Source organism: Lissotriton vulgaris, chromosome 7 (assembly GCF_964263255.1).
Source record: "Lissotriton vulgaris chromosome 7, aLisVul1.2, whole genome shotgun sequence".
NCBI classification, from domain to species: domain Eukaryota; kingdom Metazoa; phylum Chordata; class Amphibia; order Caudata; family Salamandridae; genus Lissotriton; species Lissotriton vulgaris.
This window is the reverse complement of record NC_141695.1, coordinates 174,329,109-174,347,187: the sequence shown is the minus strand read 5'-3', so window position 1 is coordinate 174,347,187 and position 18,079 is coordinate 174,329,109. Positions and strand designations below refer to the sequence as shown.

Below are 18,079 nucleotides of genomic sequence, written 5' to 3'. Positions count from 1 at the left end.
CAATTTCCCGAGCGGTTGCCGGGTGAGGTGAGGTCTTCACCCACACAAAGCTGGGTGAGTATCACTATCAGGAAATGCCTCTTAGTGGTCAAGCTAATATGCTTAAATTGTTGTGCAGAACGCAAATTGTTCTTGCAGGTGTCTCCTGTTTTGGTGGGATGTGTGGTGCTATGTGGACACATATGCGTAAATGGACATATTGTATTTTTGTTTTTTGACAGGAAGAAGAATTCTCCTGTGATCAGTGGACACTGGGGTTTCAAGGTTTGAGGGGCAGATATGAACTTTTTAAGTATATTACATGATATAACTCATTCCCTCCCATATGCGTATATACCCCCCACTTTGTTTTGCAGTAGCTTATAATGTTCTATAAGGTCCTGATGAAAGCTGGAGCAACACTCCTTCTAGCTGAAACTAGTCGACCATTTTGCACAGCGCCATAATGTAGTTTCACTCACCTACTACTAGGCGTGTTTTTAATTTTGACACCTAGACTAATTCCTGTAATACTGTTCCTTCTATCTAGGTAGCCAATTTTAGCAAGCACTTCCTCAACAGCACTGCACTCTTTCCATCTTATATTCAGAGCACTACCGTGGCTGAACTGTCGCTCTTCATGTATGCAACGCCACTTGAAGGTTCAGGCGTTGTTTGGAGCGACTACTAACCCCCACATGATGATATGCCGCCAAATGGGTGGTCTGATGGGATCTGTTCAGCCCAGCGTGACTCAATACTCTTTTTCGCATTTTGTGTCCATGTGTCCTGCCGCACACCTTTCAATTCAGTACACCACCTTAGACCTGGTCTTCTCTCTTTGTTGTTTCATGTTATTATAAGGGGCATGAGTAGACAGGTCTTAAAACTATTTCCCCTTTTTGACCCTCCGCACATTTGTATTTTGAGTATTTTTGAGCAACGGCCAGTTGCGGGTCTATTTGCAAGATGTAAACTCATGGCTAGTTTACATCACTTAGCTCCCCCAGTTCTGTTGTGTGTGACTCTGTCCGCCGGCCTTCTACCCCTTTCTGTCTCAAACAGTAGTTTACCTGTGCTGAGCCGGCTTTTTGAATATCTTTCCAAAGCCTTGGCGTGTTGTATTTATTTTGCCAACATGGATTTCCAACACCCCTTGTGTTAAAGCACTTTTTTACTTATACCGATTACTGAACCGGTTCTGATTATTTCTGCCTTTACCAGATAGACACTCCTACTACTCTTTTTTACAACATTGCCTCTTCATTTACAAATACCAGGTTTCATCATCTTCTTTGATGCCATTGAGGTTCACTGTGATTTGACCACAGCGTGTTCATTGCAATTGAGAGGGCCTGCTCCCCTTGCCTTGTATGGTGCAGGTGTGACGTATAACTTTTGGTACCACCGCGCCACTTCAGTTTGGATAGGTTTTGTGCCCGAGTAATCTAAACTGCTACCGACGCCCCCATTCAGTCCAGCGCATGCGCGAGGGTATAGTGCTCTTTGAACACTACCGCGCATGCGTCACTCGATCAGTGCTAGCATTGCAGAATCGCGTTCAGCTCGGTTCCGTACTAATTCATCAACGAATTCGTGCACGCATTAAAACAGACGACAATTATGATCATATGGCCTTAAATGCCTGCCCCTATTGGCTGATGAGAGAAACAGCCCCTACAAAAAACGTGTCCATCAGACCCTTCGGCGCCTCCCCTTCCGCTCGGGTCGGAGCATGGGGTACCGACGGATAGGTAAGTTTATGAGAGCACATTAACTTGTTTTTCGAGTTTAGGAGTATTGGTAGTGAGTGTTCTCCACTCTAAGTTGTATGAAAGGTCTTTAAGTTGTAGTAATGCTTTCAGACTGCTCTCCGGGTCCGTCTGATATTTTTTAGACTTGGTCCGATTCCTGCTAAACCACGTAGCAGTCTGTGTCGAACACAGCATTTATCACTGGGTAACATATATGTGCCAATGGCATTTAATATGATTGTAGTTTTCCCATTTGGGATATTCGTCCTTCATAGGCACCCAGGACTATATATTGCAACAGCACGTGACATACCCTCCTTTTTTATGTCATCTTAGGCCTCTCCTGCGGGGCTTTATTCTACCATCAACCTTGGAGGCTAAGAGTTGGGGGAAGTTCCTTGGCGGGCTGGATAGGAGTCTATCACATTTTAACTGGGTCTAGTGTGTGTAGAGCGATTCGGCTGGACACAGGAAGATGGTGCACTAACTGTGTCCTTTTTTCTACACATCAGAGCGGGGCCTCAATTTCCCGAGCGGTTGCCGGGTGAGGTGAGGTCTTCACCCACACAAAGCTGGGTGAGTATCACTATCAGGAAATACCTCTTAGTGGTCAAGCTAATATGCTTAAATTGTTGTGCAGAACGCAAATTGTTCTTGCAGGTGTCTCCTGTTTTGGTGGGATGTGTGGTGCTATGTGGACACATATGCGTAAATGGACATATTGTATTTTTGTTTTTTGACAGGAAGAAGAATTCTCCTGTGATCAGTGGACACTGGGGTTTCAAGGTTTGAGGGGCAGATATGAACTTTTTAAGTATATTACATGATATAACTCATTCCCTCCCATATGCGTATATACCCCCCACTTTGTTTTGCAGTAGCTTATAATGTTCTATAAGGTCCTGATGAAAGCTGGAGCAACACTCCTTCTAGCTGAAACTAGTCGACCATTTTGCACAGCGCCATAATGTAGTTTCACTCACCTACTACTAGGCGTGTTTTTAATTTTGACACCTAGACTAATTCCTGTAATACTGTTCCTTCTATCTAGGTAGCCAATTTTAGCAAGCACTTCCTCAACAGCACTGCACTCTTTCCATCTTATATTCAGAGCACTACCATGGCTGAACTGTCGCTCTTCATGTATGCAACGCCACTTGAAGGTTCAGGCGTTGTTTGGAGCAACTACTAACCCCCACATGATGATATGCCGCCAAATGGGTGGTCTGATGGGATCTGTTCAGCCCAGCGTGACTCAATACTCTTTTTCGCATTTTGTGTCCATGTGTCCTGCCGCACACCTTTCAATTCAGTACACCACCTTAGACCTGGTCTTCTCTCTTTGTTGTTTCATGTTATTATAAGGGGCATGAGTAGACAGGTCTTAAAACTATTTCCCCTTTTTGACCCTCCGCACATTTGTATTTTGAGTATTTTTTGGCAAGTGCCACACATCTCAGGTTAGGGTAATACATTTGAGTACATTGTCTGAATCTCCACAAGATCTAGATTCTGCCTGCAAATCAGCTCAGCTCAGATAAGTGTCTTTTCATTTGCAGATATGTTATTGATTTCAAAACAAGAATGCTTGGTACTGCACACCTAGAAGTCTTTCCCAAGCACAGGGATACCCACCCAGGTGATAAATACGCTATACAGATCAACATAACATAAAATAACATACAACCAGAGCATGAAATTTCAAACTCAAGATAATTTTGAATACCAGCAGCTCATCTAGAGATCCAGAAGGCCCCTATTGATGATTAGGACATGTAAACACCTATTAATTATAAAGCTCAGACTCCTAGGCATTACCTCCTGGTACCAAGAATGTATACCGAACAATATGGAGCAGAATTGACCATGCACTCTGACGTTTTTTATACTGAAAATAGGACCTTAATTTGCACATGTCAATCCATCCAGCCATCGTCCCTGCAGGTAATTTTGAAAGTTTGCTAGAGCCACCCTTTATTTGCTGCTTGATTAAAATAGTTAATCTATTGCAGATCTTTATTATGGAATGAGAAATTAAAGAATATGTAAGAAAGTGCTAGTAAATATCACAGCTATAAAAGCAATAGTTATCAAAATACAAATACAAGTGTACAAAATGAGGAATCCAAGAAAGGCATTTGTAGATAAATCTTCTTTGTCTCCTCACTCTACTTATGACAAGCTGAGTTCTACCTTGATGAGAAGGATGATAGAGTTAAGCATGAGCCAAGCTGAATACTACCTGGTGAGTCCAAGGATGAAGCCAAGCTACATCTCTGTAATATGCCAGGTGTTCTTGCAGATGCTGCTCCATGGATGCTTTTATTTCTCATTGTCCCAGAATATATGAAGGGTTTTAACATTATGTACCACTTTTCATTTGATTTGAGAGAAGATGTCCTTCATTGTAATGACGTGTGTTGAGAACAGTAACTTGAGAATTGTAGTGTGAGTGTGCCATCAAGGGGTTTTGGTGACATCACAGCGATATTTATAAAGTGGATTGGTTTAAAATATCACTTGAAACCCAATATACCCATATTGATCAGTAATGCATAAGGTACTTATAATGTATTTGTTTCATATCACTTGTTTATTTTGTGGTGATGGCTTGAAGAGGCTTTTCTTTCAACATGCAGCTCACATTGGGCACCGATTGGAGTTTGAATGTTTAGAATTGATTTGCCTTTATAGTATAAATTGTTGATACAGCAATGGGCATTAGTGAGGATCAGGGTTAGATTAGGTGATTCTGTGGCAACAGCATTTGCAGCACAAAAGTGGATTTTACATATTTTTCACAATCTGTGCGACAAGTATGGAATAACGAATCCACCCCCCAGTGTGTGACAATAAACACTGTAAATAAAGAACACTGTACAGTCACTTTTTTTCTTTCTTTATATATGTTGAGTTGAACTTACAAAATAGCATCAATGTGTTACAAAATAAAACCATATTTTAGAATGCAAGGTTTTAATTAAGTATTTTCTTCCGATGAGCTTTTCATTCAAAATGCGACATCATAATATAAATTCAGCATAAATCACATTTTATATAGTAGTACTTTATCCCCAACACAAACATACATTTCTCAAAACCTTGACAGACATAACTGCTGTCTCAGGTGAACAATGAAAAACAAATGGATTACACTTAAATATATCTAAAGAGTGCTGAAATCATGTAATAAATAATGAAACATAATATGCAATGAGTAACATGTGTAATATGATCCTACATTGCTATCTTGTGGTTTATCATAAGCTAGGATCCAGCCTTGTGGTTCATAAATGTCAACAAAGAAATTCACTGGACAAATATACCCTTCTTACCTGATATGTATTCTCTCTCTATCTATTTATGAATTTGTGTGACTGTGTGTGTGTGTGTGTGTGTGTGTGTGTGTGTATGTGCGTGCACTTATTGTGGGCACAGTAGTTTATAGTAAAGCACAAGCATGTGAATTGGATGATAAAGATCTCATACACAGCAGCAAAGAGGCAAAGTGCTAGAAGTAAGGTTACCGTTCAGGGGCCATATCAGTCAAACAAATTAGCAATAATGGTGCAAATGCAACAATATATCTCCAAATCCAAAGTTCTTGATGCCTATCACAGACTGCCATGCTTTGTCAAGTGGTTCACCTATAAAGACAAGAAAGTTAGAGTTCCTGGAGGTCCTCTTAGATGTTCAGCGGCAGCACCAAGGCTATGATTTCAGGCACTGACCTGTGACTTTCCTAAAAATGACTGATGTTTAAAGCTCCCAGTCTTATTCAGGGTGTCAAGCTCTGGCCAGACTCAGGGTAGAGATACAGAAAGTCTATGTGGATGACCAAGGCAAGGCCAATGTGCTTGTCCTTCAATTAACTACAGGAAACGTCCATCTGCTTTCAGAGCTGAGATGCAGACATCAACTAGGCCTCTCAGTTCCCCTGGCGCAAACATTTCTAAATACAACTGAGTTAGAGCTCTCAAACAGAGACCAACAATTGTCCAGGGCACAACCTGAGAACATGGTCATTAGGCGGCACCTCAAGCAAGAGTTTATGTAATTATGAAAGTACCAACCCACCTGCAAAGGTTTCCAGACTCTTACTGGACATGAAGCTCAAATCAACCCTAACTAGACCTGCATGGAGACCACAGTGCATGACTGAGGCACATACCTGGCCTGTCCAGCAGGGAACACCAACCTGAGACGTTCCTCTGCCAAATTCTAGAATGCCCCACAGAAGCTCCCAGAATATTCTTGATTAAAAAGCTCTTGGCACCAAGACTGAAAAATATGAGTTGGCATTCCAAGCAGGGAAATGGCTCCCGAGTGCCACAAATGACAGCTTGCTTGTCTAAATAAGCTTGACTACTGATTCTACTGCAAAAACTCAACTGATTCTGACATCTAACTTTAGGATATACAAACCCCCTTGACCCAAATTATACAGATCATTGCTACATGGATACCATTCCATATAGGCTTCTAAATTTGCAGATGTCTGACTCCACTAAGACTGTGCAATAATGACTTGACTTCCCTCACATAGCTGTTCTTACTCAACAGCATGCTCTGCGTTCTAACTCAACTGAGTTGTGACTTCAGAGAATCTTTAGCCCAGTGAAATCAGGTACCATAAATAGTTTATTTCATCTGTGCATCCTTTCCTTACTTGTCTCTGTATTTATGCCATGCTTTTTAGGAGCCTGAATGTCCTCCTAGCTGGTCCTCTTTATTACACTTTTTAATCTTTGAAGATGCCCCCGGTAAAAGGGAAACGGACAAAACTAGTTGTGTCAAGTAAGAGTGACCGCAATTGTTGGTCACTAACCATGACCCTTCATCCACACCAATCTTCCCCGTCATGATCCTTACTCAATGAGCTGGCATCTTCTCAGCCTCTGGTCTATGAGGACAATCCTTACTCAGTGAGCTGGTGCATTCTCACTTCCTGGACCATGAGGACAGCTTGGGTTTCTGTGTCAAAACTCTTACTAATTGATCTGGTGTCTTCCCACTTCTTGGACCATGAGGACAGCTAGACCTTCCTCGTCACAACCCTGAGGACCCCGCCACAACGAACACTCCAAACCCCACCCACCACATCCATCTCACCACCTGGACTAACGTAAGCACCAAATACATAATCAAGACCATGAACACCATCCACTCAGGATCCCCGTCTGATCCCCTTCCGCACCGCATCGCCAACAAAGCTGACAGCCTCATCACGCCCCACCTGCGCAACATCATCAACCTCTCCTTCGGAACCGCCACCTTCCCTGAGAGCTGGAAACACGCCAAGATCAACGCCCTACTAAAGAAATCCAAGGGGGACCCGAGCGACCTCAAGAACTTCCGGCCCATCTCCCTGCTTCCACTCCCAGCGAAAGTCATTGAAAAGATCGTCAAAACCCAGCCCACCCGCTACCTGGAAGACAACAGCATCCTGGACCCCTCCCAGTCAGGATTCCACAGCAACCACAGCACCAAGACCACCCTCATCGCCGCCACAGACGACATCAGAATACTACTCGACAACGGCAAGACAGCGGCCCTCATCCTCCTGGACATCTCTGCCGCCTTTGACACCGTTTGCCACCACATACTTCGCACACGCCTCCACGATGCAGGGATCCGAGGCAAGGCCCTGGATTGGACCTCCTCCTTCCTCACCGACAGAACCCAGAGAGTCCGCCTCCCCCGTTCCAATCTGGAACCACCAAAACCATCTGCGGCGTCCCGCAGGGATCCTCCCTCAGCCCGACACTTTTCAACGTCTACTTCGCGCCCCTCGCCCGAATCACCAGACTACACGACCTCGACATAATCTCCTACGCCGACGACACCCAGCTGATTCTCTCCCTCACCAAGGACCCCCTCACCGCCAAATCCAACCTGCACCAGGGTATGAAAGCGGTCGCCGATTGGATGGAGGCAATCCGGCTCAAACTGACCACGGACAAAACAGAGATCCTCATCTTCGGGCCCAACCCCTCAACGTGGGACGACCCCTGGTGGCCAGCATCACTGGGAACCCCCCCGGCACCAACCAACCACGCACGCAACCTAGGGGTCATCCTCGATTCCAAGGTCTGCATGACCAACCAAGTCAACGCAGTCTCCTCCTCCTGCTTCCACACCCTCCGTATGCTCCGCAAGATCTACATATGGATCTCGGCAGACACACGGAAAACCGTCACCCACGCCCTCGTAAGCAGCCAACTCGACTACGGTAATGCCCTCTACGCCGGAGCCCCGTCTAAACTCATCAACAGACTCCAAAGAATCCAGAACGCCTCTGCACGCCTGATCCTAGACGTCCCACGCCGGGACCACATCACCTCGCAACTGAGAGACCTGCACTGGCTCCCCGTCGACAAAAGAATCACATTCAAAATCATGATCCACGCACACAAAGCTCTCCACATGACCGGCCCAGCCTACCTCAACAACAGACTCTCCTTCTACGTACCCAAAAGGAAACTCCGCTCCACCGACCTGTCCTTGGCCGCCGTCCCGCGCATCCACAGAACCACTTCTGGGGGCAGATCATTCTCCCACCTCCCCGCCACGACCTGGAACGCCCTCCCCCTCCACCTATGACAGACCGCAGACCTCCCAGCCTTTAGAAGACTGCTTAAGACCTGGCTCTTCGACCACTAGCTGCAGCTCCTCCCCCTCACCGCTTTGAGACCCTAGCGGGTAAGCAGCGCACTCTACAAATCCCCTAATTGATTGATTGATTGACAACTCTTACTCAGTGAGCCATTGAGTACTCACCTTCTGGTATGAGGACAGCTAGAGAGCTTCCTTGTCACAACCCTTACTCAGTGAGCTGGTGTCTTCTCACTTCCTGGACCAAGGCAAGGACAGCTAGAACTTTCACCGGTCCCTCAGTCCCACTCTTCCTCCATCCCACATGCCAGTCCTTCCATCTTCCCAACATGCTTTGAAGTGTTTTAAATTACACTGTTTTTACAAACCTACTGCTAACTTCCCGCATTTCAGTATCTCCTGGGCTCTCATATAAAATGTTTAGTGTCTGCCATGTTTGAATTTATCTTCAGTATTGACGCCAAAGTGTAAACAGATCTTTGCTGTTGATTTTTAAATTAGTTAGCAATAAAAATATAATCAAGCGAAACATCACTGTCATCAATGGAAAATACATTTTAATGTTCAAGAACTCTTCCATTTACTGTATAAGCTATCATACTGCTAGTAGTTTTTACCAATGACACATTGAAAACCGTGCCCTTTGAACCTTTCTCTTAGCTTCGGGTCTCTTTCCCCGCGCTGGGGCTGTAATTAATGTCTGGCACCAGGGAAATACCATCACAGCTCAGAGGGAACAGGCACAAATATAAACCACGGAAGAAAGGAGGCGGACCTGCAAACTCCTGATGTGCCAAAGCTCACATGCTCACCGCTGCGTATTAGGGCTGCAAACTACCAACATCACATCTCGTGCAGGTTTCAAATCCCCCAAGATACCGACACATGCATCAAACTGTACCTTCAGGTGGGTCTTGTCCTCAGAGGTCCTCCTGAGCCAGTCTGGCTGGTTAGGGTTTTCTCTCTGAAGAAAAAAGGCAGTCGCTTAACAATAAATACTACTTCTGTTAAGAACAATCTGTCCTTGCTCAGTATGTAAATGAGATGCTAATGGTTGATGGAGATCTGCTGAGGCAGCAGGCCAGCTCTGCTGATAAAGACTTGTCTGCACCGCTTATGACAGAGCAGGTGTTGGTGGTGTTCAAGGATATACTTGTCTCTTTTGCACCCTCATGGTGCCCACTTGCTTCTGATCTTGAAGCCACATTTCACATTTCCTGCCACAGACTAGACTAAGGATGTTGTATGTAAGCGGTTGTTAACCTTTGGTCTGTGACTGTTTAGAAAAATACTTATAACAGATTAATAATTTGTACATAAACAACATTTTAAAACCTTCTCTACACGTCAAGGAATTCTGAAATTGGAAGCTAAAAATTAAGGTAGCATTCTCAGATTGGTTTGTGGGAGCAGAGTCAGTGCATCAAACAGGTTGTAGTATGGATGCTAGGTGGCCTCTGTTGAATTTAGAAAAACTTCTACCCTCACATTAAAATTAAAATGTTGATATTTTTTACATTTTTTTGTGAATTAAATAGAATATGTCAACATTTGTGTATTTGTTTGATGAAGGCTTGTGTTTGCATGTAATGTGTATGGTTTTGCAGTTCAAATATTCAAAAATGCTTAAACCGGGGTCCACTGCTTCCAGTAATGATCCATTTTGAGATTTTCTATTTTGCCCCAAAATTTGCACCTACTGTCTGTCCGCTGTAAATGATACTCTCTTTTTCCACCCTGCGGACGGTGAGTTCTGCATTGCTTGTGTCCGCCTAGACTATGGCAACTCGCTACATATTGGACTACCTGGAAAGCTATTAGGCAATCTGGAAGTAGCAATGAATGGTGCATCTAGGCTGATCTTCAAGCTCCGTAGACGGGCCGGGCCACACCTCTGTTGCAACAGCTACGCTGGCTCCCAATCAATCATCGAGCTAGGTTCAAAGGCCTCTGCATTGCCCACAAGGCCCTTTACAGACAGGCTACTGTATACATCAAGGAGCGCCAGGAGAGATACAGCCCTGGACATACCCTCCGGTCATCAGAGACAGGCAGGCTCAATACAACGACCTAAGGGGGACGAGCCTTTTCGGTCTTGATCCCGCAGCTGTGCAATAAGCTGCCAGGAAACCTTCACAAAGAAAAAGCCCAAGACCCTCCTCTTCATGGAGGCCTGGACATAACACACGCATTGACCTGAAACCAACAGTAACTCTGGGGTGGGCCAATGCCACTCTCTCTCTTTAGCACTTAGAGACCTGCCTGTGATGATGCGCTCTACAAATCCCAATTAACATTAACATTAAAGCATTATGTAAATCAAGGAGAGAAAAAAAAGTGGGAAATTGTAAATCTGATAGTCCCATGTGTTGTTGGCGTGTTGGGTCTTTTTATGAGGAGAAATGGAATCATTGTTGGCGGCGGGGCTGGGTTACATCATTTGAGGAGAGGGACAAGCATACCAATTATTAATATTTCCAGTAGGGCAAGCTGTTGCAGGTTCTCTCTGATGCTTTTGTTCATAATTCCACTTGTATGATTTGAAACTCATCTGGTCTGTTTTGAGAAACACAGTTCAGTCAACTTCTTCATGGAAAGCAGACTCAATCAGGTACAACAGAGACTTTGTAAAAACTTCTTTAAAGTTTTCTCCGATGAAAATATAAAAGATGGGAGTAAAACAGACATTAAAACATGATGCTGTGGTGGCCACCAACATACATGCTTGTATCAGTAACTCTGGGACAGATCCTCTAAATAGAATTAAACAATGGAACAAGTGATATGGTGTCCAACACACAAAGAATGACACAACAGAGACCATTATGACCTTAATGAATTTGCTCGACCTTGACAGGCTTCTCACATTCACCTTGAAGGCTATGATGATGTAGCAGGAAGTGATGACCATGAATGGCAAAAGAAATGCAACTAGAAACCTGATTAAAAACAGGCACAGGTGAATTTTATCTCTTCTGGCTTGTACTTCTGGAGTTTTCCAGTCATCAGAAAGAAAATAATTGTTGGTACAGATGGTTTTATTATTTTCATCTGGCCGCCTGAGTTCTCGAAAGGCCAGGTATGGTGCACTTAACATGAAAGCTGTGCCCCAGATGGAATAGCAGACAATTGTAGCCCATCGGGGAGTTCTGTAATGCCTGGCCCAGACGGGGTAGACAACCAAGATGTACCGGTCCAGGCTAATGATGGTCAAGGTGAACACTGAAGCGTACATACAGAGAGACATCAACGTGTTCACCACTTTGCACATCGCTATGCCAAAAGGCCAGTGGAAATCAAACAAAACAAACCCTCCAAGGATTGGCATGATTATCGAGTAAGTCCAACTGGACAAAACCAAGGAGAAAAACCATATGGTGTTGACTGTCTTCTTCATCCTGAATCCCAATGTCCAGAGGAAGAGAGAGTTTCCAAAAATACCAATCAAAGCAGTGAAGAAAAAAACCATCGATGATACCAAGTTTACTATAATCTTGTCTTTCTCCTCGTAAGGGAAACTCATCGAATAGTAGGTCCTATTATGATGAGGCATGATGCCCTGGGAGAGAAGAGACAAATCAGAAGAATTAGACAGAGAGAAAATCTTAAGCAATGGAACAAAGCACATTTCTTCACAGTAGTTTAAATAAAATGTTTTCCTCTTGGAAACATGTTCAGCTCAACTGCAACAATGAGACCATGTCCATGGTGACCTATGTGTTGTCCCAAGAGAAACCTTTAGCCAAATTCCATAACTCTAGAATTTGTTTGCAGATATGTGTTTTTTCTAGCTTGCTCATGAAAGTTTTTTTAAACTTTTTTCTCTAAGTATACTTTAACCCCCTTGCTGCGGCGGCAATTCCGCCGCAGTGCTGGGGGGGGGGCGCTTGCATGCTTGTGACGTAGCCGCTCCGTCACGAGCCGCGGTTGCGCTGTGTTCATGACGGAGCGGTTCCGTCATGGCTCCGCCCGCCCAATAAAACGCACTGCGCAGGCGCGAAATCAGCACTGCGCAGGCGCGGCGGCAGGGCCGTGACGGAACCGCTCCGTCATGAGTACAGCTCAGCCGATGCTCATGACGGAGCGGCTCCGTCATGAGCATGGGAGGGGTAAAAAATAAATGTCACTTTCTAGTGACCAACCACTCACAATAGAAAACAACCCCTTATGCAATTTATTTACAAACAAACGCTTGAAAATAATATTGGTGGAATATAGCATATTTGCTGAAAGATACATGTTGGAAATGCATAGAGATCGATCTAAAAGCGGCAAAAGTTCAATTTACAAAATGTAACTGAAATAACTACAATTTCCATAGGATACTATAACTAGAGTGTATGATCCATCAGCAATATTTCACCCTTCGTAGAGAAAATATATTGGTGAAAATTCAGCTGCTGCAATCTACACTGTATACACAGTTCTCTATAGAAATTGGAGGTTATTAGTTAATCAACAAACTCCAATCAATGGGGAACCATCATATCCATTTATCCCTTTGAAGTTTCACATGCAGTTCAAAGCAAACATAATTACAAATTCAAAGCTAAAATAATTATAAAAATAATACTTATTTTGTAATGCCGGGGGGACCTGTAATCCCTGTAAAAAATCCCATCACCACTTGTGATGATTCTAGTCACTTCTAATAAATAAATAAAGTAGCTGTATACATTCGACATATTTAAGAAAGTTTCAATCATTCAGAAATCAAGCCTGGTTTGGGCCAAATAAGACCAGAAGGGTGTTATAGGTCTGAACCTCAGTGTATCTACTGCATTGTAATCCACAAAGGAGCATGCATCTGTCATTTGTGGTGTAGGGCAGCCAGCACGTCACTTTGCTGCTGTGCCCCGCATCATAGGGAAAGAGCAGGAATGCATCATATTTATCCAATAGGCACATTCCTGTCCTTTTCCCTTGCGCTGCTGCCATTTTTGAAGCCTACCTCCAACACGGTGCCTCTGTTGCTGTTTTTGTTAGGGGTGGGCGTAGTTTGCGAAGTAGCGGTTCGCGATGCTACACAAAGTGCACTTTGCACTATGCGAGCTACGCATAGCACTACGCAAACTGCGTAGTAGCATGTTCGCACTGTGCAAGATGCCGTTTTCAATGATTGTACAGTGCAGACAAGCATCCGGCACTGTGCAATCATGGAAAATGGCATCTTGCACAGTGCGAGCTGTAGTTTTCTGCCACTCGAGGAGATTTTTCCTCGAGCGGCAGCTTTCTCAACGCGGGCAGGTAGTTTCTCATCGCGAGCGGTTCCGAGCATACGTGACCACTCGGAATGAGAAACCAGACCTCCCCGTGTTGAGAATCTCGCAGGGAAGTTTATTTCCACGCTCGCGATCGTCAACTTGATGTTGCTGATCGCGAACGAGGAAAAAGTCTCAACAGGATGTTATTTTGCTTGCTCGCGGTCCCCAACTTGACTTTAAGGACCGTGAGCAAGCAAAAAATTACTGCTGCACTACGCTAAGCGTGGCCCCACTGTGCTATGTGCAGTTCACGTGGTGAGAAGTTGCGCAAACTTCGCAAACTACGCGAGCATAGCGAAGTGCTTTGCCCAGGCCTAGTTTTTGTGCAGGAAAGTGCACCTACCAACACAAAAACAATCCTAAGAGAATTTTTCCTCTTTCTATGTGTACAGTATACATAGAAAGATATACAAATGAAGAGAAATAAACATATTTCTCCTTGTTATGCCTCTCCTGGCGAGGCATATCTTTTTGGTGCATTTTGTTTGCAAGTCCTTTTAAATCTGTGAATGCATAAAAAAAACATGGAAGTTGCATGGTAACACCCACCGCAAAAGCCTATAGAACACCTCCCTTACCCAGAGTAATGTAACCCTTCGATCTGCTCTGCATTGCCTTACTCCAGATTTTGAAGACATTCCAATCAATCAAGTGGATATGCTGGGCTTGAAATATCTGACTTTCACGCATGTACCATGTTGCATGGTGCAAGCATGATGCAAAGATCTCATAAATATGTCCCCAAGAGTGTAGACTGTGCCAATTAATCATGCAAGAAAATGTATGCACCTATCTCCTCAACACAATCACTTCCCTTGCCTAATTTCCCTCTCCCCTCAGCATTTTAAGGCCGACCACACATCACAACCTTGATCCCCTCTTTATTAGTAAATCCTCATTCATCCAAATTTGTCTATGTCTTTACTGAGCAGTTATCAACATCAGTCACCAGTCACAAGCAAATAACCACATAGAAGCGGCAGTGTCATGACTAAAAGTTTCAACCCAACATATTCAGTAAACACCATCTGCTACTACAACCAATAATGCAAATGCTACAATATAAAGCAAAACAATCCACTACTGCTCACCAGCTCTAACTCATCCAACCTCACAACCTCAAAGAACCTGTAGATAAACTCAAGGGTCTGAAACTCCACACCAATTTCACAATGGTTTAACTATTGAAACTCTTGTTCTGTCTCAACTACACCTCCAACATATCCATGTCTGTACACAAACTTGTAAACAATCTAAACCTTCCTGTCAACAAATCTCACCCATTTCTGTGGACAGCCCCTCTATGTCGACCTCAGCACTCTCCATACAATATCCTACAAAATTAACTCCTATTAGTTTTTCTAGGTATCTGTTGCTTGAGCCTATGTGGTCAGATATGCACCCACCCATGCAATCATTCCCAATGTGCACTCATCGGCAGCCTTAATGCCACACAGAAAGTCTACTTATGTACAAAGAAAGACAAACCAAAACTACTGAAACCAAGCTCTCAATCTTAGCAACTGCTAACTAGGACAGCTTAAATATGTGGTGGTTCACTCACTTTCTGAAACATATACATAATATGTGCAGCAAGTTCATTCCTATCAGATGCAATATTTAACTTACATCTAATAGTAAAAATAGCAAAGAAATGTTTAACCATGTCTATCTCGATTTACTTAGTAAACAGGTGAATACACCTGTCCCAAGGCCTCAAGTGCTATCTTGAAACCGGTATTCTGACTTTTTTTCAGGCCCTGCTGTCACTCCCTTGTGCACAGAGGCTTAGGCCCATCATTGATAATGTGAAACCCAGACCATGCTCTGTGACTTGGTGAGGGGCACCAAATGTGTCTTCATAGTAGACTCTGGAAAACCATCCAGGTCCATTCTGCCTCACATCAAGCAGTGGTGTCAATGCACCATGTTTTTCAATCTGTAGAGTAGCTGACCTTTCATTCGATGTTAGGAAGAGGCAGCCTACAGGCATTTCTTGTGCAGAAATTCACTAATATATGAAACCCAGAAACTTGCTCTGACATCCCATGTGTATATGCAGTGAATAAAACGCACCACAATTTGTTTCAGTCTCAAGTCCTTCTTCAACAAAGAGCTTAAATGCTCCCAGGTGTCATGTCCCCGAAACGAATCACGGGCGAACATGGCTGGTTGGCGGTCTAGCGCTTACGAGCAGCGCAGTACTGCGGGTCACCACTAAACTGCTTCCGGGTGAAGCACCATTAAACAACTGACAAAGCTCACCCCGGTGCTTCTGATTCCGTTTGGACGCCTTTGTTTACCTTTGGCACGGCATGGTGAGCGCTGGTGCGCAACATCGTCACCTTGCCTACATTTGCCTACATTTCTTTTGTGAACACGATACGGGAAGCGCAGAAGCGCATTCCCGTTACCTTCCCTTTGTTTCCCTTCGGCACGGCACGGTGAGCGCTGGAGCTCAACACTGTCACCTTGCCTACATTTCTTTTGCAAACACGTCACGGGAAACGCAGGAGCGCATTCCCGTTACCTTGCCTTTGTTCTCCTCTCAAGCGGTACAAAAGGGGGTGGCAGGGTATGCTCAGACGTGAGTCCCTTGCTCACTTTGCCACTGGATTCAAGCAAGCCGGACTGAAGATGCTGGAATGCCAGAAACCGGTCCTCGGAAGCTTGTTTCCGGTCCAGGGAAGACATGGCTTGGCAGTTCGGGCTGGACTGTTCCCATGAGGCACAGTGTCAGACTGATTTGCATATAGCCATGTCTGAACTGGGGTGGCAGAGTGGGCTAAAGAACGGTGATGGATCAAACCCAGATCTTTTGACTGGGTGTGAGTGTTTGATTGATTCAGATGCTCCGTCCATCACCACCCCCTTTTGTACCGCTTTTGTTCTCCCCTCGGCATGGCGGGGAGAGTGCTGGAGCACAACACCGTCGCCTTGCCTACATTTCCTTTGTGAACATCGACATGAGAAGCGCAGGAGCGCATCCCGTTACCTCGCCCATTTTTCTCCTGAGCACGGCACGGTAAGCGCAGGAGCACGTTACCATCACCTTGCTCTTGGGTCCTCTCAGCACGGCACAGTGAGCGCAGGAGCGCAACACCATACCTTGCTATTGTATTCCAGTAAGCACTGGGCGTGTTACCTATTCCTACATCTCCAAAGCACAACTAACAATAAACCTCAAAAAATCGAACATCCTATGCTTCTCCAGTTCCCGAAAGAAACAACTTAAATATGTCTGGAGGCTAAATTCTTCTATATTAACACAGGTTGATAAATACAAATACTTGGGCATCATACTTGATTACCAACTAAAGTACAAACATCATTTAGAACAGGGGAAATCAAAAGCCAAACAACTGCATTTCGCTTTTAAAACCATACAAAAACATTTAAGTGGAAGCTCAACCGGCCACATGTTAAAGATCGTAGCTGCTAAATTCTTGCCATCTCTCACATATGGCTCGGAACTGATGGCATCTAGGGACTCTACAGCGCTGAATCTTGCTCAATCCAAACTGTTTAAACACCTTTTTTCGATCCCGCGACACATTTCACAGGCCCAAATACGTCTGGAATATGGATTAACAAACCAGACCCCGGCAAGACAAGGAGCATTGGCCAAATATTACTGGCGTATGAGGGACGCCGAAGACAACTCACTTGCCCACCTCTGTTGGCTAGAGTTCGAAAAACAGGCTGGGTTCTCGAATTCAACACATAAGTCCCTTAGGCAAGCGCTTCAGTCTCTAAAGCTGGAAGAAGCCTGGCTTTCACCCGTGTCTTATAACATTTTTAAACAGATCACTAACAAAGCTATCAAACAAGCATCGCTGATAATGGACAAAGGCGCAGTGGCTGGCAAAAGCCACGCCTGGATTGTGTTACCAACATATAATCATCTGAAACATCAGCCATACTTGCAAGATTGTTTTAGGGATCACTACAAGAGGAAATTAAGTCTTCTGAGGCTGGGTTGGTTCTCGAGCAAAGACCTCACCCCCAAATGGCTGCGTACCTGGCCAACTTCAAACTGTCGCCTTTGTGGCAAGGGCGTAGAGTCATTATTGCATTTATTATGCATATGCCCGGCACTCCAAAATCCAAGGAAGACGCTCTTGTTACCACTCCTAAGAGAAGCACAAGTAAGAACCTGCAGGGCGGCTGTAATAAAATGCCTTAGCGGGTCTTGGATACAACTTTCCTGCAAAACTATAAAATTCTTGGCCCACGCTGCCCAAGAGCTGGAAAACAAGGAAACAATTAAAGACGACCCGTGCCAACTGGCCCCCCCAAGGCTGGGCCCAGACTCTCCCTCAATCTCTTAATGGATACCCTTCATTCCACTCTTCCGGCATAAAAAAAAAAAAAAAAAAAAAAAAAACTTCACTCTGAGTTAACAACGCGTTACTTCCATCAAGTTACACTTAACCCCCAAGCACTGTACCCCGTTTAGAATATCCA

The 18,079-nt window shown here is 44.4% G+C and overlaps 2 protein-coding genes across 2 annotated transcripts in view; both read right to left on the bottom strand.

Moving 5' to 3' along the window:
• LOC147701121 (putative G protein-coupled receptor 33) overlaps window positions 1-18,079 on the bottom strand; it is a 371,578-nt gene that overhangs the window by 306,020 nt on the left and 47,479 nt on the right. The window lies entirely within an intron of this gene.
• On the bottom strand, window positions 10,924-11,901 carry LOC147701122 (putative G protein-coupled receptor 33). The gene has a single exon (XM_086928581.1). The coding sequence runs from the start codon at window positions 11,899-11,901 to the stop codon at window positions 10,924-10,926; it is 978 nt and encodes a 325-aa protein (XP_086784707.1).

Coding starts and splice junctions, on each gene's coding strand:
- LOC147701122 (XM_086928581.1), bottom strand. CDS start 11,901: ATGCCTCATCATAATAGGACCTACTATTCGATGAGTTTCCCTTACGAG.